This window comes from Lithobates pipiens, unplaced genomic scaffold, assembly GCF_037356315.1.
Source record: "Lithobates pipiens isolate NorthernLeopardFrog02 unplaced genomic scaffold, aLitPip1_a1.2 Scaffold_3, whole genome shotgun sequence".
NCBI lineage: Eukaryota > Metazoa > Chordata > Amphibia > Anura > Ranidae > Lithobates > Lithobates pipiens.
The window spans coordinates 172,157,104-172,183,711 of NW_027507790.1; the positions used below are offsets into that span (position 1 = coordinate 172,157,104).

Sequence of the window (26,608 nt, forward strand, 5' to 3'; positions counted from 1 at the left end):
ACTGGAAATGGAGCGAGTACAAAGAAGGGCAACAAAGCTAATAAAGGGTCTGAAGGATATTAGTTATGAGGAAAGGTTGCAAGCACTGAACTTATTCTCTCTGGAGAAGAGACGCTTGAGAGGGGATATGATTTCCATTTACAAATACTGTACTGGTGACATCACAATAAGAATAAAACTTTTTCGCAGAAGGGAGTTTAACGAGACTCATGGCCACACATTAAAATTAGAAGGGAAGAGGTTTAAGCTTAAACTACGTAGAGGGTTCTTTACTGTAAGAGCAGCAAGGATGTAGAATTCCCTTCCACAGGCGGTGGTCTCAGCGGGAAGCATCAGCCACCTTCTGTTGGACCAGCCGCCATACTAATGAGATGAATTTCAGCTGCTTTTAATTGAATCAGCCGATGTCGCCCGGAATTTGGCCTGTGTCTACTAGGCTTGACAGTTGCCCAGGAAAACTGTACAGATAAGATATTGGTAGGGTGCACAGAGTCATCCACATACGCCACTCTTCTTGAGTGAAGCATGTACACAACCAGAGCAAGCATGCTGCTTTAGCCTTGGATGCAAGGATTGTTTTTGTCTTTGTTGTAAAGAAAGTTGTATTGTTATTACATTGTAGTGCAGACTTTAAATACATTTTTTATATTTTCTCTCTTTTTCAGAATGTTCCTACAGTTGATGACGAAGGGTATAGTATAAAACCAGAAGATAACCAGAATTATATCCTTTTTCTGGCATCAATTTTTGCATTTTAAGCTTATAAGGTTATCATTGTAACTACTAAAGAGCTTCTATCAATGATGTTGGGCTCTGTGTCCTAAATCTCTTGCATGTGTTGTTTTGTATGTATAGTAGTCTAAAATGGCTTCTGCGTAGGAAAGGATATTGGTTCCAGTGATGGATAAAATAGTCTGTGACAAATTTGTCCTCTTCGTATAAGTGCTCTGAAGAGCACACAACTATGCAATCACCGGCAGCCTGGCTTCGACACCAAGCCATATGCAAACAGGAAATGACTAACTGCAAACATCGGCCATGTAAAGCAAACACTATTTTTAATGTTGAGCTCTCAAGCATAAATGTTTGAAGGCTTACCTATTCATTTTTCAAAATTTTGCAAAATAATCTGCCCCAAACTGGTGCTTCATTGTGTTTCGGTTTGGAGTGGATTATTGTGCAAGACCTTAAAGAGTGGATGGATAAGTCTTCAAATCATTTTGCTTCGTGGGCTTTTCTTAAGCACTTGCCTACTGGGCCAATTCTGACCCCTCTCACATGTAAAAATCGACTTTTTTTTTTGTTGCTAGAAATTGACTTTGAACCCCCAAGTATTTTATATATACATTTTTTTTTTTTTTTTTTAACAGAGGCCATAGAGCAGGGGTCTCAAACCTACAGGTCCCATAAGGCATTGCAAGGATGACAGTTACAAGCATGACTCCCACAGGTAGAAGCATGATGGGACTTGTAGTTTTGCAACAGCTGGAGGGCCGCCAGTTTGAGACCCCTGCTATAAAGAATACAATCATAGGTGTTGCAATTGTTTATGTCACCCGATACTTGCGCAGCAAGTTTTTTTTAACACAATTTTATTTTTAAAAAGTACACTTTCATGAGTTTTATTGCACACAAACACAATATAATACCCAATTTATAAAACATATATAAATTGGGTATTATATTGTGTTGGGTATTATCTTTTAATATAAAAAATGTTACGCTTAGTAAATGGATACCTAACATGTCATGCTTTATAATTGGGTCCACTTTTGCAATGGCGCCAAACTACAGTACATGAACGTATCCATAGGTGACACTTTAAATGCCTTTACAGGTCACCGATTTAGAGATACACAGGTGGTCTGGTGCTAGAATTATTGCTCTCACACTTATGTTGGCGACAATACCTGTCAAGTGTGGTGCAATCAGCGTTTACATATGTATGCGGGATAGGTATGTGGGAACAGAAGCGCTTTAAATCTCATGTTTTTTTTTTTATAGTTATTTATTTTATCCAAAACTTTTTTTACACTCTCTATTTTTGTTTTGTGTTAACTTTATTGCTATCACAAGGGATGAACAACACCCCTTGTGACAGCAAGGGCCGTGACAGGTCCTCTTTATGGAGAGATCTGGGGTCTGTTTGACCCCAAATCTCTCTTGTGGCCTTTCATGCAGCCAATCGGACACAGATTGGTCTGATCAGCTGCTTTCCCGGCCACTAACGTCCAGGTAAACAATGAGCCCAAGACCGGAAGTGATAAAATCCAGATCTGCTAAAACAAAATATATACTGTTTGGGGGTTCTAAGTAATTTTCTAGCAAAAAATACTGATTTTAAGTTGTAAGCAACAAGTGTCAAAAAAGGTTTAGTCTTTAAGTGGTTAAACTGACCTCATTTACAGACAGAAGTTCATCCCTTTGATCGAAAAGAACTATGTTACAATGTTTCTCTTTATCTCCCCTAAGCAGTGTTGTGAGAAAGTTGAGCAGAGAACTTTCTGCACGGAATTGAGGAAATGCTTTTTTAAGATCGCGAGGGGGTAGAATTGCAATCTTGATTCTTTAACAATTAATCATTGCGCTCTACTGGGATGTTGCCATCATCCCAGTATAACCACTTCAACTTAAGGATGTCCATGGATGTCCAACGGGATTGAAGTGGTTAAAGAATATGTAAACCCAACATTTCATATTCCTGACATATGCCTGCTGTACCATGTATGCCATTCTGTTTGTATTGCTTCTGTTGTTTGAAATACAATGGGGTTCCTTTCAGTACTTCCACTTTCCTATTAAATGACCACACTAGACATGAGAGAGCAGAGCGTGGTCAGTTTTTTAGTTGTTGCTGACACTCATCCCTCCTGCAGAGCCATTCACTGGGAAAACCTGTGTGCTGCCGTCTCTAGCTCTCTGAGCACCTTATGCAACTGAGAACAGAGGGTATGCGATCACTTAGTACCCCCCCCCCCTTTTTTTCCTACAATGTATATATATATATGTGTGTGTGTGTAAACATAAATATTTTGCCTTTCACTTCTATTTAAAGCTGAGTGGGTTTTTTTTTTTTTTTTACAAGGTGAGGCTTCAGATATTCTTTAACCTTTTACATTAAAGTAATCATTGATTTACTTTACAAGGCCACTGCACTTTTCGGTGTTTTCTTTTGTTGTGAATACACAACATTTTATGATTACCTAAATGCCTGCTGAATTCTGTATCTTTCCACTTTGTTCTTGGTGGATAACCAAAGGCATTTGATTTTTCTAAATGCAAATTGCTCTTGGATAGTTAGGATGTGTTGTTATAATATAACTGCAATTAATCAGAGCTTTTCTTAACTGATGCACACATACCAAAGAAAATCATTTTTACTCCTCAAGTGATTCTGAACCTGATGATGATGGGCCTAAAAAATTTCATGTTGAGATCAAACCTGTGCAGCCCAATAATGGCTCCCATCACACTATGGCCTCCTTAGATGAACTGAAGGTTTCTATTGGAAATATATCCCTTTCACCAGCACCTTCTGTGAGTATTCATGCGACCTGTGATCTAAATCATCTATAAAGTTCAACTCGTGCAACTTGCTGTTTGTAATCGCCATGATCGTAATCACAAGATGAATAAAAACGTTAGAGCCAAGCATATTTAATTGCTGATGTTGCAGATGCTATTATAGCAGTTTATAGCTTTAGAATATGAAGTATATATTTAAAGTACAGTCATACCTTGGATTACGAACATAATTCAAGTTTCCCCATAGAAAATAACGGAAACGCAGATAATCTGTTCCATAGCCCCTGCTTGTCTATGCAGTACCACATGTGGCCAGAAGTGTGGGGGGGCGCTGGAGACACCGCTCCCCCCCCCCCAGCCAAATTCAGTACTGGACACCCCAGGAGCTTGAATCCTTGAGACATTCTTGAGACATCGCTCGCAAAGTGAGTCAGAATTTAAAAAAAGAACAAAAAACTTGTAAAGCACATTACTCTGAGGTTCCACTTTATCTTTTAGATCTCCTTCTGAGTGGTTGTGCTAGGGCTTTGTTATTTGGGTGGAGGTTAGTCGATCCCTTAATAGGGAGTTTGTGAAAATGTACTATATCTTAAAGTGGTTGTAAACCCTTACAAACCACTTTGACCTACAGGTAAGCCTAGATTAAGACTTATGTGTAGGTCCAAGAAATATCTCCCAAACCTATACGGTTTAGGAGATATTTGCCCGAAGACGGGCACCGCTGTCTACGGCGCATGCGCCGTAGACAGCGGTGCGCAGGCGCACTGAGCGTGGCATTCTCGATAACGAAGATGCCGCGCGTCTCGGCTCCCATGCGCGGGAGTGACGTCATCGCGGCTTCGCCGAATGACAGCGGCGGAGCTGCGAGACCCACCGAGAAGATGGATGCGCCGGACTACAGGGGACAGCAGTGACTTTGCTGGCTCCTGTGTCAGGTAAGTGACACATAATGGGCTACTATGCGATGCATAGTAGTCCATTATGCTTTGCCTTTGCAGGGAATGAAAGAGGAAGTAAACTCATCAGGGTTTACTTCCTCTTTAAGGTAGTAGCCATAGTTTTAGATTTAGTTTTTTGACCGAAAAAACCTTACACTTACAACACCACAAATATTTGGAAAATGTAAATGTATTACAGTATCAGTCTGACGTAAGTACTCATATCTTTAAAGTTACTATTAGAAGGTAATGGAGTGTAGTAGAACTGATTTGTGCTACTTTCTGCAGACATCTAAACACACAATTGAGATTCATACAGTACATTCAGACTGATTTACCTGGAAAAGGGGCCACTATAATATCTTTCAGCTTTGCAGTTTCCTATGTAACTTGCCTGCTGAAAAATGGACCTTCACCATCATCAGTGCCGTTTAGTTTCCCATTCACACCATTGCTCTTTGGGAGGGGTTTGCAAATGTTCTAAACAAAGGGCCAATTTTCTATCCTTTAGACAGTGGCCAGTGGGAGTAGAAAATGTCCTGGCATTGGTAACAATGTCCCATCATTGGTATCAGTGAGAGGACTAGTGTTCCATCGTTGGTGTAGGTGGGTGGAATAGTGTCCCATCACTGGTCTTGATGGGAGGAATAGTACCCCATTGTTAATGTCTGAGGAAGGTATAGTGCCCCAAGGGCCAGATAAAGGCAAGCGAAGAGCCACATCTAGCACCCAGGCCACAGTTTGAAGTCCACTGCTCTGTGGTACCATGAGCTATGCTTGTTAGTGGGATGCATTGCCATTCATTCTGCATGACACTCCAAAACACCTTGGCATCAGACGTACATTGCAGTGTGTAACAATGCAATAATATGCACTGCAAAAAAGACACCTTTTTGGTCCAGGCAATGGACCAGACAGAATATGAAGCTGCTGTGCATGGTAACCAATCATCTCCCGTCTTTGGGTTGCAAAATGGTAGAAGCTGATTGGTTGCCATGCACAGCTGCTCCAGTTTGTATAAAGTCTCCTCTATGTATCTTCTCCTTTTGATATATTGTTATAATAGTGTGGAATTTTTAGAGCTTTGTTAATTAATTCCCCTTTCTTTTCTGTTTTTATTTTAAATACAGAGGCAAAGCCCGGTGAGTACATTGCATGATTAAAATATTACCTAATTTTTAAAGTATAGTTACTGATTTGGTCATAAATAGACAGTTTTTAACAGCTGACTTTTCCATTAAAAGTGTATGTGTGACAGTATGTATGTGTGATGCCGTATACAAAGACTGTAGGAGAAATAACTGATTATTGTATGCTTATTGTATGCTATGCCATAAGTTGTATCACAACACACCCAAAACTGATTATTCACAAATAGGCTTTACAAATATTGACCGTCTCTTGAAAGACAATGGTATTATGATTCAGGCTGCATTCACACCTGAGCGTAGCGTTTTCAAGCATTTTCAAGCGTTTTTTGCTGCGTTTTTTACCGCGATTTGCAACGTTTTTGACAGCGATTTGCAGCTTTTTTTACCGCGATTCGCGGTGTTTTTTACTGCGTTTTGTCGCGAATTTGTGCAGGGCAAAAGGTCACCAATGTTAAAAGAAGAAAAACGCCCAAATCAGCCCGATTCGCGTTGTTGAGCTTCAGGCTTAGGGCTTCAGGCGACTTGGAGTGGAGATGTGAACCATCTCCATTGAGAATAATGGATTTTTTTCCCTCCAGCGTTTTGTAGCTTCAGGCGTCAAGCTACAAAACGCTCAGGTGTGAATGGGGTCTCATTGTGTCTGTAAAGTTGTATTGTCTTATTAGTCTCATATAACACTCAAATTATGTATCTAATTTTAATGTTAATGTGTCTGATTGAAGTTATTTGCAAACTCTGTGTACTTTTCCCAGCTGCTTGTTTTCCTTTGTCACTATTTATAGTACGCTATACTTCATTCTCATCACTCAGTGGCTATTGAAAATGTCTTATTTCATCTTTTAGCTTATTATGTGAAAGTGTGACCTCTCATTGTGTGACATTGCAGCACAGCTATAAATATTTCTTATGTATATCTCAGTTACACTGCTAATAGACCTAATAGACCTAAGAGATCAGTCGGAGGTGAATGCACAATTCCATTATTCTCTGGAACAAAACTTGTCCACCAGCTTCAAGAATAGCTGGGTGTGTATGTGGTTATTGTGGGACTGATTTCATTCTTCTTCATGCCATCTACATACTTGGGAGACTGCCAAGCATCTGGATCTGTTAGTCTGGACCATCGTTGTGGATTTTCAGCTCTGTTGCAGTTTGAAAAGTTAGGTAGCGCAATCTACCCACGTAAGGCCAGCTTGTGATACACCTAGGAATTTCACATGAAGTATATTATTATTATAGCTAATAAAACTCAGAACTACAATGTAATCCAGAACCCAGCGCTCAAATGGAACTCACTAAACTGTACTTTCAGCTGCTGTTATACAAATTAAAACCATAAAAATATCTGTCTAATTTAAAATTAAAAATTACACATTAACGGCGTAATAATTGTATAAAATACAAGGTGATTAAGAGGGCCCTGCTCAGAAGATCTTACACGCTAATAGGGTGGGGCAGTGATACAAAAGGTTGTAACTGTGGGGAGTGAGCTGATGGAAGTGGTAAAAGATTAGTTGGAGGTGTGATAGTCTTCCATGAAGAGATGAGTTTTCAAGGATCGCCTGAAGGTAGCAAGAGTAGGGGATAGCCAGACAGGTTGAGATAGTGAGTTGCAGAGGATGGGAGAGGCTCTGGAGAAATCCTGGAGACTCGCATGTGAGGAGGGGATGAGAGAACTTGAGAGTAGGAGGTCTTGAGAAGAGAGGATGGTTTGGGTGATATTTGGAGACAAGATTGGTGATGGAGAGCCAGTGTAGGGATTAGAGGAGAGGGTTGGTAAGGTGGATAAGTCTGGCAGAAGCATTCATGATAGACGGAAGAGGGGATAGCCTATGGGGAGGCAGGCCAGTGAAAAGGGAGTTGCAATAGTCAAGGCAAGAGATAACAAGGGAGTTAATGAGGAGCTTGGTGGTTTCATTTCTACACGTGTTTTTGACAACGATTGGACTTGAGGCTGAAATAACAAGTCAGAGTCTAGGATTACACCTGGTATTCTGGCGTGAGGGGAGCGACTGATGGTTGCATTGTTAATTTTGATGGAAAAGTCAGGGGCGGGGGGAATATTATTAGCTCAGTTTTAGAGATATTTCGTTTAATGAAGTGGTCCAACATCCATGCTGATATGTCAGTAAGTTAGTAATGCAAGAAGAGACTGAAGGAGTTAGGTGAGGATAGACAGATTTTGGTGTCATATAAGTGGTATTGGAGGCTGTGGGCTGTTATCAAGTGACCAAGGGAGGTGGGGCAATGGAGAGAAGGAAACGGAGAGCTGTGATAGGTAGAGAACCATGATAGAGCAGAATCTTGGAGGCAAACAAAGTAGTTTATTGAGGAGGAGTGGGTGGTCAACAGTATCAAAGGCCGCAGAGAGGTCAAGTAGTAGGAGTATGGAGTACTGGCTGTTGGTTATAGTAGTAAATCGTTAATGAGCTTTAGTAAGGCCGTTTCCGTGGGGTGCTGCGAGTGAAAGCCAGACTGTAAGGGGTCAAGAAGGTTATTTTCACTGAAGTAGGAGCCAAGACGGTTATAGACTAAGCTTTCTTGAATTTTAGAGGTGAATGGGAGCAATGAGATGGGTCTTAAGTTGGGGTCCAGTGAGGGCTTTCTAAGTATGGGAGCGACCTGTGCATGTTTTAGAGGGGGGGGGATGCCACTAGAGAGGGAGTGATTGAAGATGTGAGTGAGGGAGCATAGGATAGAAGAAGAGGGTGATCGTAGTAGTTGTGAGGGAACAGGATCCAAGGGACAATTGGTTAGGTAGGCATCTGAGAAAAGTTTTGTAGCCTCTTCAGAAGTAGCCAATTCAAGGAGAGTGTTGAATGTGCTGTTAGGCAAGGTATGTTGGGGGGGGGGGAAGATGTACGCACAGTGTCCTCACAAATTGCATCAAATCTGATCTTTTGAAGTGATTGTCCATCTCTTGGGCAGTGAGTGTGTTATTGAGTTATTGAGTTAGTGAGTAGAGGGGGTGGGGGACAAAGCAGAGAGTTGAGGAAAGCTCAAAGGTTGAGAAGAGCCGACAGGGGCTTTCAATGACAAAGTATTAATAAGAGAGACAAAGTAGGCTTGTTTGGCCGCATGGAGGCAGGAATTGTATTTTAGAACGGCAGATTTATATAGGGTGAAGTCTTGCAGGCATTTGGTTTTACACCAGTCGTTCAAGAACACGGCAATGTCTCTTGATATTTCTAATGTTGTCAGTTTGCCAGGGTTGTAATGGTCGGGGCCTGATTCTGCGTGTGATTAGAAGAGCAAGTGCATCTAGTGATGAGTGAACTGTTGTAGACAGAGGTGACCGGGTCAGGATAGGACACGGGAAAGATTATGTCATATAGGTGGTCAGTAGTAGAATAGAGAAGAGAAGGGTTAAAGTGGTGAAGGTTCCTACAAGTAATAGTTTGCTGCTTGGAGGGATGGGTGGTTGGAGGCAATGATGCAGTGAAATTGATGAGGTTGTGATCAGAGAGAGGACAGGGGGTGTTGGTGAGGTTGCCAGGATTGCAGAGATGGGAGAATACAAGGTCGAGTGTATTACCATTGGAGTGCGTGGAAGTATGTATCCATTGGGTTAGGTCAAAAGATGAGTTGAAGTTGAGCTGTAGTTGGGCTGTTAACATTGACAGGATTGTTGAAGTCACCAAGAATGATAGTGGGTATTTCAGAGGAGAGAAAGTGTAGCCAGGCAGCAAAGTCATCAAGAAAGCACAATACCGGTCCAGGAGGCTGATAAATTGCTGCAATCCTCAGAGAAAAAATAAGAGAGGGAGGTATAGGAAGGACTTGGAGGGTGCTTTGTGGGGATAGAAGAAATCCAACTCCACCTCTTTTCTGTCCTTTGGGTCTGGGGGAATGAGTCCAATGAAGGCCACCATGGGAGAGGGCAGCAGGAGAAGCTGAGTCAAAATTTTGAAGCCAGGTTTCGAATATGGCAAGGATATTAAAGCCATGAGAGATGAAGTGGTCATGTACAGATGTTGGCTTGTTACAGATGGAGCAGACGTTCCAAAGGGCGCATAAGATTGGTGGGCTGCTTTAAGGAAGCAGAGGGGGGTTGAATTTGAGTGGATTGGGGTGGTTGCCACAGGAGGAGGGGTATTGGATATGTGGCTTGCAGTTGGAAAATGGCGGACCAGGATTAAGAGAAATGTCACCTGAGACTAGGAGAAGGAGGAGGGTGAGGAAGGCAAGATGGGAGTGGGATGTGCATGAGCGCACTTGTCTAATGTCCCTGATGTTTGTCAGCATGTGGGTGCAGCAAATGCAGGAGATGACTGGTAAAGTAGTAGGGCGAGGGTTAGGAGTGAGGGTGGTATGTACATGCTGCAGGGTAGAGAGGAGGGGTAGAGTAAGGATAATTTGAGGCTATAAGACACCAATGTGAGAAGGAAGAGGAGGAGGAGCATGTTAGTGGATAGAGAGTGGGAATCTGACTTCATATAAAATAAATGTCAAATGCTGGTTTGCTTGTCGTCTTTCAAACTGGAGCAGAGTTCTTGTTGCATTTTTACCCAGCTTTAGTTATCCTGCTTTTCTTAAACTGCGGCGAAACTGCGCATCGCTCATGACAGAGCCCCTCAGTAAAGAGCCATGGAGTCTGCGTCCTGCCCCTGTCGGCACATCCTCATAGGCCACTTTAAATTTATAGGGAGAGTAAACGGTATCATGTAAATTACATAAGCAATGATTACTTTTTATGGACACCACCTATTTATTGAAGAGGAGACATACAATGTCTCCTACACTAAAATACACTACCTGCCTATTCACAGCCCCTTTAGCTTGTACACAGAGTTGTACATGTTCAGCACAGCTTAAATTCCATCACAGATCCTGTATGCCGGAATGATGTCACTTCCTGCACATGCACGGCAGTGACGTCGCTCATCACTGGGGAATCAAGACTGCCAAAGACTATCGCCCAGAGAAGATGACGGTGAAGGGTGTTGGACATTTGCACATAGGTGAGTATTTTTGCCTTTAGTACCGCATTAATCGTACAGCACGAAAAATTGTATGTTAGTGTAAATAAAAAAAGTATCACGGACAGTACTCAATTTTCTAAGTGACAGGGAAGAGCAGTAGGGGGGGCAAGGAGGGAGATCGCTCTCTCACACACAGGCATCGGAACTGACATGAAGGAGGGAGAGAGAGGAGAGTCGACAGTGTGATGACGGAGGCACGTAAACTGACCACGGTATCCTGGATCAGTAGCCATGATTATCGTGGTCAGCAGAGACAGGGGGGCACGGGAACAGGCAGGATCAGCCAGGTTTTTTACCTCATGCAATGGGACAAATTACACAGCACAAGAAGTGTGCTTTTTAACATGGTTTAAAGGAACAGGATATATATTTTTTATTTTTTATTTTTTTACGGTTACAAATGCTTTAATTAGATCCAGAGATAAAGGCAGCTAAAACCATATGGAAAAACCAAACTTTTTTAGTTGAGTTGAGTTTACACTTACCTTTTTTTTTTTTTTTTATATATGTAGTCGGTAGCCTCTTTGACCAATAACGGTATACATAAGATAGAGGGGAGCAAGGCCATATGCGTGCTTGCATGGTTTATTTAATCACTGGTTTCTTTTAAAAGTGACTCCACCCTTTATACCACGTGAAACCAGGCAATTGATTTTTATATAACACGCAAAATTTGCAGCTGGCGTGGATCAGCTTTTCCTGTTCCAAGCCCTGACCCCCTGATATCATCCATGTCTTCTAATAGAAGCAGTGGGGGATAATATAATACAAAACTTATGATGTTAAAATAAATTGTGCTTATCAAACCCTGCTATAACAGCCTTTAGCTTTTATGTATTGGTTAGTTGTAATACATTCTGCCATTGACCATTAAGGGCACTGCATGCACATGACCAATACAATCTGAAATCACTGTCGCGTTATATTGAATTTATTATATTTACTTTTGCTCCTAATACATATCATTGTGTACTGTAAACCCTTGAAATAACTTTATGCCTTTTCACTAGGCACACATGATCCGGAATGCTTCAAGTGAGTATATTTTTGGTGGCAGTTTTTGTATTGTCATATGTATCCCTATATATATATATATGTGTGTGTGTGTGTGTGTGTGTGTGTGTGTGTGTGTGTACATTATATACACTAAAGATTTTTGTTTGTATTTTTAGGTGACGAGATGACCAAACTAAAGATGCCAGGAACAACAGAGTAAGTCATTTAATCTTTTATTTGGAATAGGGATGTTACCCACTATAGGTTCTGACAGATTAGGTGTTTAGATGCTAGTTAGTCATTAACCTCTGTTGCTTCTGGCTTGGGCTTGCCACTTGTTCTCCAACCCTGACCTTTCACTGTAAGCATGCTGTTGGAATAAAGCAAGCTTGGTGAGTGAGAGGCTGACACTGGACCCAGTGAGTTTCCAGTCCTGGATTTTTAGAAGGAGCACATAGACCAAGCCTGGAGTGTAAAACGTTACAGGGGGTTGGGAGTACACTGTTTTGTTTTTGTTTTTATTTAAAACTCTCAATTCCTGCCTTTGGAAAGGAATCAGACATGTATAGTAATTTGTTTTTTTACATTTTGTTTTAAATGTATCCTTACACTTTTGTTTAGAGCTCAATACCTCAAGCTGCAATTTACACGTGCAAGTGAATGGGGGCCCAGGCAGTGATTTCTCCCCTTTAGTTGTGTAGGGTTCCATCAGAGCTTTCAGTGAAAGACAGCCAGGAGAATTTATCAAAACTTGAGCAGACAGAATTTGGAGCAGCTGTGCATGGGAGCCAATTAGAATCTACATTTAGTTATAGGCTAGGTTCACATTGCAGCGATGCGGGAACGCCGCGAATCCGCGGTGGGTTCCCGCATCGTATACCTCCCGGCGGCAGTTCACATTGCCCTATGCGAACTGCTGGGAGTGTCAGTGAAACGTTAATGACACCCCCAGATCAGTTCGCATATCGCAGTGCGATCTGCAAACTCGGACAGGAATCGGATCGTATGGTGTGAACACCCATGTGATCCGATTCTGCTGCGGACCAAAGAAAGGGCCCTGTGCGAGTTTGGGCCGTGTGCGATGCGAATTCAGCCATACTATCTGTATGGCTGAACTCGCATCTCACAGAGATCAGATGTGATTTGCACTGCAGTGCGGTGCGAATCACATCTGTTCCCATAAACCGCTGCAGTGTGAACCCAGCCTAAAAGCTTAAAGTGGAATGCTAGAATTCTAACTTAACCACTTCAATACAGGGCACTTAAACACCTTCCTGCCCAGACCAATTTTGAGCTTTCAGCGCTGTCGCACTTTGAATGACAATTGCGCGGTCATGCTACACTGTACCCAAATGAAATTTTTATCATTTTTTCCCACAAATAGAGCTTTCTTTTGGTGGTATTTGATCACCTCTACGGTTTTTATTTTTTGCGCTACAAATAAAAAAAAAAATACCGAAAATTTTGAAAAAAATAATGTTTTTTTTTGTTTCAGTTTCAAAACTTTGTAAATAAGTACGTTTTCTCCTTCACTGATGGGGCTACACTGATGGGCACTGATAAGGCGGCACTGATGGGCACCAATGTGGCACCAATGAAGTGGCACTGATGGGCGACAGGGATGGGCGACACGGACGGACACTGATAGGTGGCACAAATTGGCACTGATAGCTGGCATTGATGGGCGGCATGGATGGGCGGCATGGATGGGTGGCACGGATGGGCGGCACGGATGGGCGGCACGGATGGGCGGCACGGATGGGCGGCACGGATGGGCGGCACGGATGGGCGGCACGGATGGGCGGCACAGATGGGCGGCACAGATGGGCGGCACAGATGGGCGGCATAGGTGGGCACGGATAGGCGGCACAGGTGGGCACGGATAGGCGGCACAGGTGGGCACTGATAGGCGGCACAGGTGGGCACTGATAGGCGGCACAGGTGGGCACTGATAGGCGGCACAGGTGGGCACTCATAGGCGGCATTGGTGTTATACTATAATAATGGATGCCAATCAGTGCCAAACAATAATGTGACACTGATAGGTTGCACAAATTGGCACTGATAGCTGGCATTGATGGGCGGCATGGATGGGCGGCATGGATGGGCGGCATGGATGGGCGGCATGGATGGGCGGCACGGATGGGCGGCACGGATGGGCGGCACGGATGGGCGGCACGGATGGGCGGCACAGATGGGCATGGATAGGCGGCACGGATGGGCATGGATAGGCGGCACAGGTGGGCACGGATAGGCGGCACAGGTGGGCACGGATAGGCGGCACAGGTGGGCACTGATAGGCGGCACAGGTGGGCACTCATAGGCGGCATTGGTGTTATACTATAATAATGGATGCCAATCAGTGCCAAACAATAATGCATGCCAATCAGTGATGCCCATTGTGGGCACTGATTGGCTTCCATTATGGGCACTGATTGGCACCCATTGTGCTGACTGGCATCCCTGGTGGTCTAGGGAGGATTACCTTTTCCCTGGTGGTCTGGTGGCGTCCCTGGTGGTCCAGTGTGGGCATCCTCGGGGGGGGGGGGGGGGGCTGTGCTGATAATCGATCAGCACAGACCCCCCCTGTCAGAGGTGCAGCCGATCGGCTCTCCTCTACTCGCGTCTGACAGACGCGAGTGAGGGAAAGCCGATCACCGTCTCTTCCCATTTACACTGTGATCAAGTGTGCTTGGACACGGCTGATCACGTGGTAAAGAGTCTCCGCCGGAGACTCTTTACCGAGATCGTAGTTGCCGGGTGTCAGACTGACACCCCGCAACAACGATCGCCGCGATGCGCGCCCCCGGGGGCGCGCAGCGGCTCATAATCCTGATCACGTCATATGACGTCCGGTCAGGATTATGAACCCACTTTGCCGCCGTCAATTGCCTATAGGGCGGGCGGCAAGTGGTTAAAGTGGAATCTTTTTTGCTCTGCTCTCTGAGACTGGGAGTGATAAAAGCAGCACAAGGCGTCAGTTTTGCTGCAGTGCTCACTAAGCATGCTGATAGGAGAACAGAGCGAAGAACTCATCAGTCTGCTGCTGTGTCTTCTTTAACTTTTCTGTCACAGGCTGGGGGAGGAATGAGACCTGTAAGGCCGCGTACACACGGGCGGACTGTTCGCCCAACCTTGTCCGCTGAACAGTGTTTGGGCGGACAGTCCGCTCGTGTGTGGGCTTTCAGCGGACAGTTTCAGCGGACAGTTTGACGGACAAAGTCTTTCGGAAATTCCGAAAAACTGTCCGCTGAAACTGTGTTTGAGCGAACAGTCCGCCCCGTGTGTAGGCTACTTTCGAAATGAGCAAACTGTTCCCGCTCGGAGGAAAGTCTGCTCATTTCGAGCGCGTGTACAGGTAGGCGGGGCCCGCGAAGGAGACGTCGCGGGCTCCGCCGCCTGGAATGGACTTAAAGGGGAACCCCAACGCCGAAAAAAATCGGCGTGGGGTCCCCCCAAAGTCCACAACAGACCCTTGTCCGAGCACGCTACCCGGCCGGCCAGGAAAGGGGGGCGAGCGAGCGCGCCCCCCCTCCTGAGCCGTACCAGGCCGCGTGCCCTCAACATGGGGGGGTGCCTTGGGGAAGGGGGGGCCACGCGGCCCCCCCACCCCAAAGCACCTTGTCCCCATGTTGATGAGGACAAGGGCCTCTTCCCGACAACCCTGGCCGTTGGTTGTCGGGGTCTGCGGGCGGGGGGCTTATCGGAATCCGGGAGCCCCCTTTAAGAAGGGGGCCCCCGGATACCGGCCCCCCACCCTATGTGAATGAGTATGGGGTACAATGTACCCCTACCCATTCACCTGTGAAATAAAGTACAAAAAAAAACACAACACAGAGAAAAAATATTTTATTGCACAGCTCCGGGGGTCTTCCGTCTTCGGGGGTCTTCTCGCCGGACTCCTCCGCTATCTTCGTGTAGCTCTTTTACTAGCGGAGGAGCCCGGCTTTCTTCCTCCCCGCCGCCGGCCTCTTCTCCCGACTTCGGGGGTCTTGTCCCCCTCTTCGGTTCTTCTGCCGGGCCACCGCGCCTTCTTGTAGCTCTTTTACAGGCGGTGGCCCGGTCTTCTGTCGCCGTCGCCGCCTTCCGTTCTTCTTCTTCTTCTTGTTCTTCTTCTTCTTCTCCAGGAGATGTTGACACGTCGCTCTCTCCGGCCGGAATGCCAGAGCCGCGCTGTGCGGTCACTTATATAGTGACAATGGGGCGGTGTCACATGGGTTGGTCACATGGTGACCCCGCCCCTTACGATGTCATAGTCCCCATGTGACATCAACCCATGTGACCAACCCATGTGACATATACCATGTGACACCGCCCCATTGTCACTATATAAGTGACCGCACAGCGCGGCTCTGGCATTCCGGCCGGAGAGAGCGTCGTGTCAACATCTCCTGGGGAAGAAGAAGAAGAACAAGAAGAAGAACGGAAGGCGGCGACAGCGGCGACAGAAGACCGGGCCACCGCCTGTAAAAGAGCAACAAGAAGGCGCGGTGGCCCGGCAGAAGAACCGAAGGCGGCGACAGAAGAACGGAAGGCAGCGGCGACAGAAGACCGGGCCACCACCTGCAAAAGAGCTACAAGAAGGCGCGGTGGCCCGGCAGAAGAACCGAAGAGGGGGACAAGACCCCCGAAGTCGGGAGAAGAGGCCGGCGGCGGGGAGGAAGAAAGCCGGGCTCCTCCGCTAGTAAAAGAGCTACACGAAGATAGCGGAGGAGTCCGGCGAGAAGACCCCCGAAGACGGAAGACCCCCGGAGCTGTGCAATAAAATATTTTTTCTCTGTGTTGTGTTTTTTTTTGTACTTTATTTCACAGGTGAATGGGTAGGGGTACATTGTACCCCATACTCATTCACATAGGGTGGGGGGCCGGTATCCGGGGGCCCCCTTCTTAAAGGGGGCTCCCGGATTCCGATAAGCCCCCCGCCCGCAGACCCCGACAACCAACGGCCAGGGTTGTCGGGAAGAGGCCCTTGTCCTCATCAACATGGGGACAAGGTGCTTTGGGGTGGGGGGGCCGCGTGGCCCCCCCTTCCCCAAGGCACCCCCCCATGTTGAGGGCACGCGGCCTGGTACGGCTCAGGAGGGGGGGCGCGCTCGCTCGCCCCCCTTTCCTGGCCGGCCGGGTAGCGTGCTCGGACAAGGGTCTGTTGTGGACTTTGGGGGGACCCCACGCCGATTTTTTTCGGCGTTGGGGTTCCCCTTTAAGTCCATTCCAGGCGGCGGAGCCCGCGACGTCTCCTTCGCGGGCCCCGCCTACCTGTACACGCGCTCGAAATGGGCGGATTTGCCTCCGCCTTACGTGGGCGAGTCCGTTCATTTCAAAAGTTGAGCGAACTGTTTGGCAAACAGTTCGCTGAAACAGTCCGCTCAAAAAGTGCCGTGTGTGGCCATGTCCGTCCATGCTAATTTTGAGCGGACTGTTTGCCGAAACTGTTTGACAAACAAAGTTGGGCGAACAGTCCGCCCGTGTGTACGCGGCCTAAGTGTTAGCTAACTGCATCAGAAAAAAATCAGGTGTTTGGCTTTTACCAGCCAGGGCTATGCTTTACGGCAGATGTAAATGTCAGGACTGGATGGGAAGAAATACAAATCCTTTGGCATATAAAAGTTATTTTTATTTCATATGTGCAGTGTTAAAGTTGATTCAAGTATTAAGCACTATTAAAGTTGATGCATAGTCTTTGTAATCTTTTACTGTTTTCACATTCTGCAGTAAAGTCAACAGTGATCTTCTGGCCTGGGACCCATTGTTTGGCAATTCAGTCGAAACCTCTTCTCTCTCTTCATCCAGTTCTACAGGTAAAGATCAGTCTTTTGTTTTGTTCTTTTATTACTCTAGATATAATTTTCATTTATATGTTTTTTCATGAAAGTAATCTTACAAGTGTGGTGTTCATTTTCTGGTTCTGTCGTGTAAATCTTGATGCAAACCATTGGTTGCTCTGTATGATTTTATACTTGAAAAATGCTGTAGCTGAGTTGTTGAATCTTATACTGTCCTGTCTCTACTTTGTGTAAAGAGTGGATATCTATAGCGGTGGGTGTATTCTGGTTAGTTCCACATCCCTAATACGCCAACTGGAAAAATTAACATTCACCCTAGTGGGACTTTATAAGGTAACAACACATGCACATAGTTAAAAGGTGAAACAATTTTATTAGTAGAAAATCAAAAGTTTAAAAGCATAGGTACAGCTTACAACATAGCTTATAATGTAACTGTCCTGAGTATCATGGATGGTACGATGTGTCTCCTTCACCTGACACATTTTCAAAGAAACCAAGTCTCCCTCATCGGGGTTGTATAAAGTATCACATCTGATCAATTGGACAGTGATAGGCATACAGTACTGAGTTAAAAACAACATGTAGTAGTCTTTGTCCTGCCCAGCATCCACCAAGGTTTGTAAAGAAGCTTAGAAATTAGTGACCACTGAGGCCTGGACTGGCCAGTCCCGCAAAGATTAAGGATCTTTATAACCCTTGGTGAATGTTGGACAGGACAAAGACTACCGCATGTTGTTTTTAACTCAGTACGGCATTGTTATGCTTATCACTGTCAGTTGTGAAACTTTATACATCCCTGATGAAGGAGACTGATGTAAAAAGTGGAGGCTAAAGTGGCAATAATGGATGGAAATGTATATTTTTCAATAAGTGCAGAGAAATTTTACCACCAGTTGAAACCTGAACCTGAACTTGAAGTTCATTGTCCTATTGTGGCAAGTCATTTTTAATACTAGAGTGTATGATTTCAGTCATTTTACATAAAACCTTGGTCACTGACAGCATTCATGGAGAACAAGTACTGAAACGTTCCTGAAGGTTGTTTCAGCAGTAAACCTTCACTATTATGTGGCAGCAACATAGTCAGGGCAAATATGATGGCCGTTTTGTATCTATACTATTGAAGGAAACTATTTTTTAAAACATTAACTCATTTTAAAAAGATTACCATTATAATCTCTTTTACGTGTTTTTAAAAAAAAAAAACTACATATTCCTTGTAAACACCAAATGAAGCAAAATGTGTACTGAAAGGCTTACCTGCCTTATATTCACCCATTTCAGTATGTTGGTATGGTGGGCACTAAAACAGTCAATCCACCCAAAAGAGAGATTTTAGTAAGGTGCTCACCTCATTTTAGAGACGCAAGGCACTTCAGCGTAAGCATTTTAGTGATCTTGCCAGCATTAGCAGTGTACATTCAATGTTTGTCTTTTCTTCCCCGTGTTTTCTTCAGCTGCACTAAAGGAGCCTTTTGGGAGTTTTGCTTTTTCTCCCACATCTTTGACCTCAAGTAATAAGTTCACGTTTGACTTCCCTATGTCTGATCCCGGGGACGCAGCACAATCTGATTTTGGTACCAATTTTGCCCATAATGTTGGCACAATGAAAGCTCAGGTAGAAAACACACATCCCCAAAGGCCACAGATTGCTCTGTTTGAGAGTAACAGCAGAACATTCATTAGAGGTCGCAAGAAGATTCAGAGATTCCATAGCGCTTTTGAGAAAGTTGACAACATGCGGTATTATTTATCGGAGAGAACTTTGAGGAACTATGTTTTGGAAGACTATGTAGGTTTCTCTAATGCCAACTATTGTCTTGATGATGTATTTGTTGAAGAAAACTCAAATCCTACTGAGAAGTCTTCAAAGTCCGCCTCTATCAACTGTAGCCTGCCTACAGTTCATACAAACAATGGTATGACAAGCATGCCTTGTGTTGCTTTGTTGTGCGGTGTAGTCCCCAAATAGTGGACGACTTTTCTAGTCATTATGTGGACAAATACCTCATATACCTTCTTTCACATTATGTGTCCGTTGCATCTTGTTATTCTTTAATATGATTTTGGTTTTATTACCCCGTGTTGTCTCCAAGCAGCTTGATTTGCTATTTTTTTTAATTGGTTTGCATATGACATTAGCATATTGTGTGTTCAATAGATTTACATATGGATGTACTTGTGTATGCAAACTTCTGTATTTTGAAAATGGATGTTTTGTGCTGAAATTGCATGCGTTTATGTGCATGGAGTGAATAATTTAAGTTATAATGAGCATTAGAGTTATGTTGCATTGTTACTAAACACTTGTATAAATTGCACCAATGTGTATATAGTAAGCTTTTCCTAGGTGCACAATTGTCTTATGTAGCCTTATTATGTTTTTCTTTTATAGAGCTTTACGGTAAGGTATAGAATAAATCATAGATGGTTAAAGAATAAGTGCATTTCGAAACATTTTAGTTGCTATATGTTGGTAAACTAGGGATATTTATCTCTGAAATCTTTTTTTTTTTTTTTGCTGTATTTTCTGAGTAAAAGGCTCTACCAAATTGTTGGTCTTCTACATACTGCACAGGTAGGAGAATTCTTAAAGAGTGAATACAGCACTCTTTGGCGTTCCACAATGCCTCTGTAAAACAGTTAGTGTGGGTGACGTATTTAGTTAACTTTTGGAACCCGGGTGTGAGAATTTGCTAAGGTGTACTGAGGCTGGAGCTTCCATACACACTGTTCTATGGGCAGCTGAGCTCACTGCCTACCACTGCAGCTGCCACACATAGACAGCACAGTGTCTAAGGAGTTTTTTAGTTGGTTGAGCAGAGCCTGACAGGGATTCAGAGTTAGTTCCCCATCAGGTCCACTCTTCTTTTGACAGACAGCAGGGAGTGGGCAGTTCTGTATCCAATAGACAGTCTGCTATTGGCTATAGAATCTGCCCGCTGTCACTCACAGGGTAAGAGTAGACCTGATGGGAAACTAGTCACTCAGATTCCCAATTAAACATCACCCATGGTCAGCTTCATTGGTTGCTGGTCATCTGTGAATCAGACAGTGTCCTAGACAACCAGTGAAAGGTTGGGTGGAGGAGGGGCTATAGCAGCAGCATATATGCTGCACGGTGTGCAGAAACAGGCACTCTGCCTGTCTCTGAACACCAAAGAGTTGATCTTGATTACCTCCAATTTGTTATCTGCAACCCGGAGGTAGGTCAGTTTGAATTTAGTGTAGCAATGACGCCACTTTTTGAAAGTGGCACTCTTAAGAACTACCTGCATGGTTCATGAAAGCTACCGAAACTGGTGGCATAGATTTTTTTTTTTTTTTTTTAATCTGGAGCAGGCATTTTTAAAGGGCCATGCTGGCAAAAAAGTGTCATACTTGCTCTGTTGAAATTGAATTCCCCAGACTTCTTTAGATGTGCATGTCCTGATGTTGAGTTTGATTGCCTGGTAGAGATCATCAGGGAAGCATACATATCTATCTGGATACTGTTATGACACTTTTCATAGAACACCAATAAATACTTAGACTTCTGTCTGTCTCATCTCCTCCGTGCCTTCCTTTTGTAAAACTTTGAGATGCCAGACTGGTGGCATGTAGTGTATAGACCTTGAACACCCTGAACAAACCAGATGCAGTGATCATTGTGACTGTTAACATTATGATGAAGGTGCACTTAGTCTTTAGAAGGTGCACAATTCAGAACATTTGCAGAACAGAAAAAAAGTACAAAAAAATGATGGTCCTCTATATTACAGTTTGAAAGCTAAATGCTACATCCTTGAAATCTGAAGTAACTGGCCATCATGTGTCACAATGATTTATAGAAATAAACAAATAGGCCTGTTCCTGTTGCCAATAGTTAATTATTTTGTATTGACAGGCAGAGTTCGGGGAGTGGGTTGCTGTTGGACTTTGCATGAGATAGTTGGAAGCATTTGCAAATATTTCACTAGGTGCAGCTTTGTAGTAAGCTTGATACAGAATTTTTACACCAAATTATATAAGTTTTTTTTTTTTTGACAGTTTGCTTTTTGCATATATGTAGAGCCAGGTAAACTTTAGGAGCAAAAATGACACCTCTTGACCTAACTTTGAGCCTTTGTGATTGTAAGTACGTTCCTCAGCATACTAATGTTTGTACTTTGTGTATATGCTAATAAAGCAAGAGTAGGGACAAAAGCAAAAGATAAAAGCAATACTTATGTTGTCCTCAGGACTGTAAAAAAAAAAAATGTAGCATCTTGGCAAGCATATATTTTATTACAATAAGCATTTTCCATCTAATGTAAGATTAAAGCTAAACGTTCTGTAGCACTGTAGACATTCATTAATTGTTGCTAAAACATGTTTTTTTCTAACAGTGTCACCACCTGCACGACCGACCACACCACTCTCAGTAGGCACAATTGTACCCCCTCCACGGCCTCCATCAAGACCAAAGCTTCCCTCAGCCAAACTCAGTGGAATAAATGAAGTAGTGAGTATTAGAAGCCTGGTAAAATAATACTGCAGAAATGTTAATTGATAATATAGTATGATGTGTAATCTTAGACTGGGTAAATAAAGTAATGATTCTAATTCATGTTAAAAATAGTGGTCGTTCATCATTTTCTAATAATAGTAAATCAGGTGTCACTCTCCGGTCGGGGTGACATCTGTCCTCTATAACAGGGGTCCCGAACCCCCAGGTCACGGGTCATCTTAGCCTCTGATTAGTCATTGTCATGGCCCTGTACATGTGATCAGCTATGACCCCAGTCATTTGATGGCTTCATAGTTTGTTAGAGAGCTTACTTTTAGAACGCTAGTAATTGCAAGTCAATTCGCATTATTCCCCATGCACACGTTCATGGAAATGGCTGTAATAATGCTGGGTGCTGTAATGACAACAGGCTGGAAACAGACAATCTGTATGGAGAAATGTCACCAGCACACCAAGGATTCCTCCGAAGGGTCCAAAGCTTTATTCACACGGTACGCATAAGGCAACGTTTCAGAGCCACGCAAGGCCACTTGCCTGAAGAAGGGGCCCTGTGTGGCTCCAAAACGTTGCCATATGTGTACCGTGTGCCAATGTGAATAAAGCTTTGGACCCTTGTGTCCCTTGAATCCTTGGTGTGCTGGCGACATTTCTCTATTCTAGTAACTGCAAGAGTACATTCACACCAGTCACTGCTGCATTACAACTTGGCAGATGGTGTGCCTTGCGGTAAGGTCGAGGCTGGTGAGACACTGTTCACCTTTTTTTCAAAATTAACTTTTTGAAATGTTGTACAATTACATTTCATAAAGCTCTATTGGTCAGTGTGCACTGTGCTGGTAAAAAAGTACTGCATGCAGTACTTATTTATTTATTTTTCTCTCTTCTGTTGCACACCACCGCAACACAATGATGTGATCCAGCCAGACCGGAGACCAGGCAGTTTGTCTTGTCTTGCGGTCAGGGTGAGGTGGGACTGTGCTTGTTTAGCTGCCCAATGCAGTCCCACCACACCTGGTGCGAGTCAACCCATTTTCAGAAACTGTTAAATCGGTGGGTTTAGTTCCGCCTTAACTATTTTACAAAATATTACAGTAAGTACAGTAAACATTCACAAATTACAGTACTATAATAGTATGTTTTAAATCTTGCATTTTTGGCGTGTTTCTGGGTTTTTGTAGAAATTGGGACGACTCCTGTATTGTCACCTTACGAACAAATTTGTTCATCAAAAAACTCCATAAATGATGCTTATTCTCCTAGACCATAAGTATAGACCATATAATGTGACTGAAGCATAGATGTTTGCATTTGTATACCCTGTGCTATTTTTTTCCCTATATCATCCCAAATTATTTTTATTTTATTTTTTTTAGTTTCCCTAACAAATAAATTTTTTTAATGAAAGCTAAATAGTGGTTTTCTAGATTTTTCTGGGATTATTAGCCATTATTATTATTAATCAGGGTTAACAGATGAACTCAGATAAGTTATTTTTTAGTATTTAGTTAATTTTATTTCTGCTTCCTTTCAAGCCACGACCGTTCAGCCCTCCCGTGACATCTAACACTAGCCCCCCTTCCTCTGCTTCATTGCCTCGTGCAGAAAGCTCTTCTTCAATATCCTCGTCTGCTTCAATTAGTGCAGCAAATACTCCCACTTTTGGTAAGTGCTATGTGCATTCGTCATGTACCTGTCAAGACTTTTTCTTACATCATGTTGTAACCATGGAAACGCTCCCGGTTCCTGTTCAAGAAGTGTGCAGCATTATTCATTACAATAGCGTGTTTACATTAAATTATGATTTTAAAAAAAATTCAAATATATCATAAACAGAAACATAGGGGACACAGTATTATATACTGAAAAATTTAATTATAAAAAGTAAAACAAACTGCTGTTTGGATGTGGAAACATATCATAAGAAGCATTACTGCTCTAAGTATTGGTTCACACCAGAATTGCACAGAAACATGCTTCGCACTTTCCAAGGGTATTTTGCGTGGGGCTAACAATTAAAAAGGTAAAAAGTAAAATATAATATATTGCATATTAAATTAATAATAAACTCTCCATAAAAACAAGGTTCTCTCAAATACATTTAATAAAATACAGATTTCCTTTTTTATATTTTCCTCTTAACGGCCATCTTTTTTTAAGTTCTGTTCTGAAACTGAATGATGATATTAGCTGTCAGTCAAAATCCAATGGGTGTAGCAGGTGGAGACCCCAAAACTGAATGTAGGGACCCTAAATATGGAAATCTTCAGCAATTAATCAAAACAATTCTGAGAAGAATACATGCCATTGGGGACCAAATGATTAAGCATATAATAATCAAAGTAAGCCTACAGAATAATAGGTTTTGTCAGTTGGGTAGAAAACACTTTATTAACATATTGCATTCTACTTTTGACCTAGTTGGTGGAGGTTTAGGCTTCTTTCACAGTTCCCCTTGTTAATTTTAAATTTTGCCTCTTTAATATATAAAGCATTGAAAAAAACTCAATACCCTAGACACAATTGTGAATATATTATCACAGTGATTAATATTTTTGTTCAGTGGGTGCCGACATTTGGAAGGCTGGGGAAGAGAGCAAAATAAAGTGAATATGTTGCTTTGCTCTGCATGGACATACTGTATGCACCTTGGTTCATGTTATGCACACACTTCTGAAAGCACTAGTAGTCATCCTTTAGATTGTAAGCTCCATGAGCAGGGACCTCCTATTCCTACTGTATTGTAATAGTACAGTCCCCCTTTAAATTGCAAAGTGCTGCGCACACATTGGCCCTATATAAATCCCATATAATAATATAATTTCAGCAGAATGTATTTGAAAAAGGCAAAACAAAAATAAGCATTGTTGTTCGCCCTGGCACAGGGATGGGACATCAGTTAGGCTCTGTTCACACCTAGGCATTCCAGTTTGCGGGTGAAATCGTTGTGATTCTGCTCGCGATTCCTGAGTCGCTGCAAAACGTGGGACGCATTTGTGATCCCATTACTTTTAATGGTACTCCAGAACTTCTTTTGGGCGACAGGCATCCCACGATTTGTTGGGCTGGCAATTGCAGCAAAATCGCTCGGTGATTGGGGAGCCATGAAAGTAACGGGATTGCAAGCGCGTGTCCAGCATTTTGTGGTGATTTGGGATTTGCAGGCAGAATTGCGACGATTCCACCCGTGATCCTGGAATGCCTAGGTGTGGTGAGCTGCATTCCGTAGGATGTAACGGTGTAAGTACTCTAATAGTGAAATATTTCTGGCTCAGCACATGCTATATAAGTTGAACATAATTTGGGGGATCCACTTTTAATGGCAATAATGGAGCACTTTCTTTGGGGGTGTGGTAAGGGGTCACTTGATAATTCAACCCACAGTTATCTACTTTAACTAGACTGATCTCTTTTTGGTGAACTGACACTGTGTAGTTTAAGGCTAGGCTATCCAGACACAGGTAACTTATTTTTCACTTGCTTTAGGTATATCACGTGGGCCCAGTCCAGTTACCTTAGGATCCCAGGACACACTACCTGTTGCTGTAGCACTGTCAGAGTCTGTTAATGCTTACTTCAAAGGAGCAGACCCAGCAAAGTGAGTCATTTTCAGGGTTTCATTATTCTGCATTAAAGATATATTTTGTTCACACTGAATACTGTGATTAAAAAAAATATATACTTTTCCTACATATAATATCTTTCTTTCTCCACAGATGTATTGTCAAGGTTACTGGGGATATGACCGTCTCATTTCCGAGTGGAATTATTAAAGTGTTCACAAGTAACCCTTCTCCAGCAGTGCTTTGCTTCAGGATAAAAAACACCAGCAAGCTTGAGCAAATTCTACCAAATACTCAACTTTTATACAGGTATGTATTAAGAGCTCCCTTACAATCCACACAGTACCTCTGTGGTTATTTTTTTTAATCCATTCAGTACCAGAACTGTTTTGTGCTGTCTGTTTGGGTCTCACTGCAGCAGACACTCTTCTGTTTACAAGCTTGAGTAAATGTAGTACTTGAACTGGAACCGACATGTAGCCAGTAAAATCAGAACCCCTGAACTGCATTCTTGTTTCAGGTCAGTGACTTGCTAAATGGTAGAGTACAGGGAAAAAAGCTCTGGAACATGCACTTTTAAAAGTAAATTTGCATTGATTGCTGCAGTGTTTCTTTCCTGACAGGTCTTTTAAAGTGGTTGTAAACCCTTTTGTCTTACTTTTATCTATAGGTAAACCTAGAATAAGGCTTACCCTATAGGTAATGGAAATATCTCCTAAGCGTGCGCCATTTAGGATATTTCACTTGTAATGCGCCAATGTCGTCATCGGCACATGCGTGAACAAATGGACCACCGTGCCATTTCTTCCTCCAGTGTGTGCTGTGACTAACGGCTCCCACGCACATGACGTCACACGGCTCTGGCCAGTCGCAGACTTAGGAAGAGGGATGAAGATGGACGCGGCTTGCACTGGGGACAGTGCGGGCTTCTTTTGCAGGTAAGTGTCGTGTTATGGGCTAGTATGTGAGGCATACTAGCCCATGATGCTTTTAATTTGCAGGCCTTGCAAACGAGGAAGTAAAAAAAAATCAGGGTTTACTTCCTCTTTAAAGCAGATCTTCACTGCGTTCTGAGCACCACAAACCAAAAACACTATTTAATAAATAGCTGTATTGTTTAGCTGAAGTACAGAAGTATAAGGTCACCAACCTGGTTGTTCATGGATATTTTCATCACAAAA

At 43.3% G+C, this 26,608-nt stretch overlaps 1 protein-coding gene across 2 annotated transcripts in view; it reads left to right on the plus strand.

Annotated features, from left to right (window-relative positions):
* Positions 1-26,608, plus strand: part of FCHO2 (FCH and mu domain containing endocytic adaptor 2) — a 212,372-nt gene that overhangs the window by 151,087 nt on the left and 34,677 nt on the right. Inside the window, exons 12-22 of one of the 2 annotated variants that reach the window (XM_077462502.1) lie at positions 666-723; positions 3,359-3,537; positions 5,594-5,605; positions 11,607-11,631; positions 11,769-11,808; positions 17,305-17,390; positions 18,836-19,297; positions 21,746-21,861; positions 23,400-23,529; positions 25,351-25,462; positions 25,581-25,736. In XM_077462502.1, coding sequence (XP_077318628.1) covers positions 666-723; positions 3,359-3,537; positions 5,594-5,605; positions 11,607-11,631; positions 11,769-11,808; positions 17,305-17,390; positions 18,836-19,297; positions 21,746-21,861; positions 23,400-23,529; positions 25,351-25,462; positions 25,581-25,736 — 1,376 coding nt within the window. The remainder of the gene's footprint in view (positions 1-665; positions 724-3,358; positions 3,538-5,593; positions 5,606-11,606; positions 11,632-11,768; positions 11,809-17,304; positions 17,391-18,835; positions 19,298-21,745; positions 21,862-23,399; positions 23,530-25,350; positions 25,463-25,580; positions 25,737-26,608) is intronic. The other variant, XM_077462503.1, reaches the window with a different exon arrangement.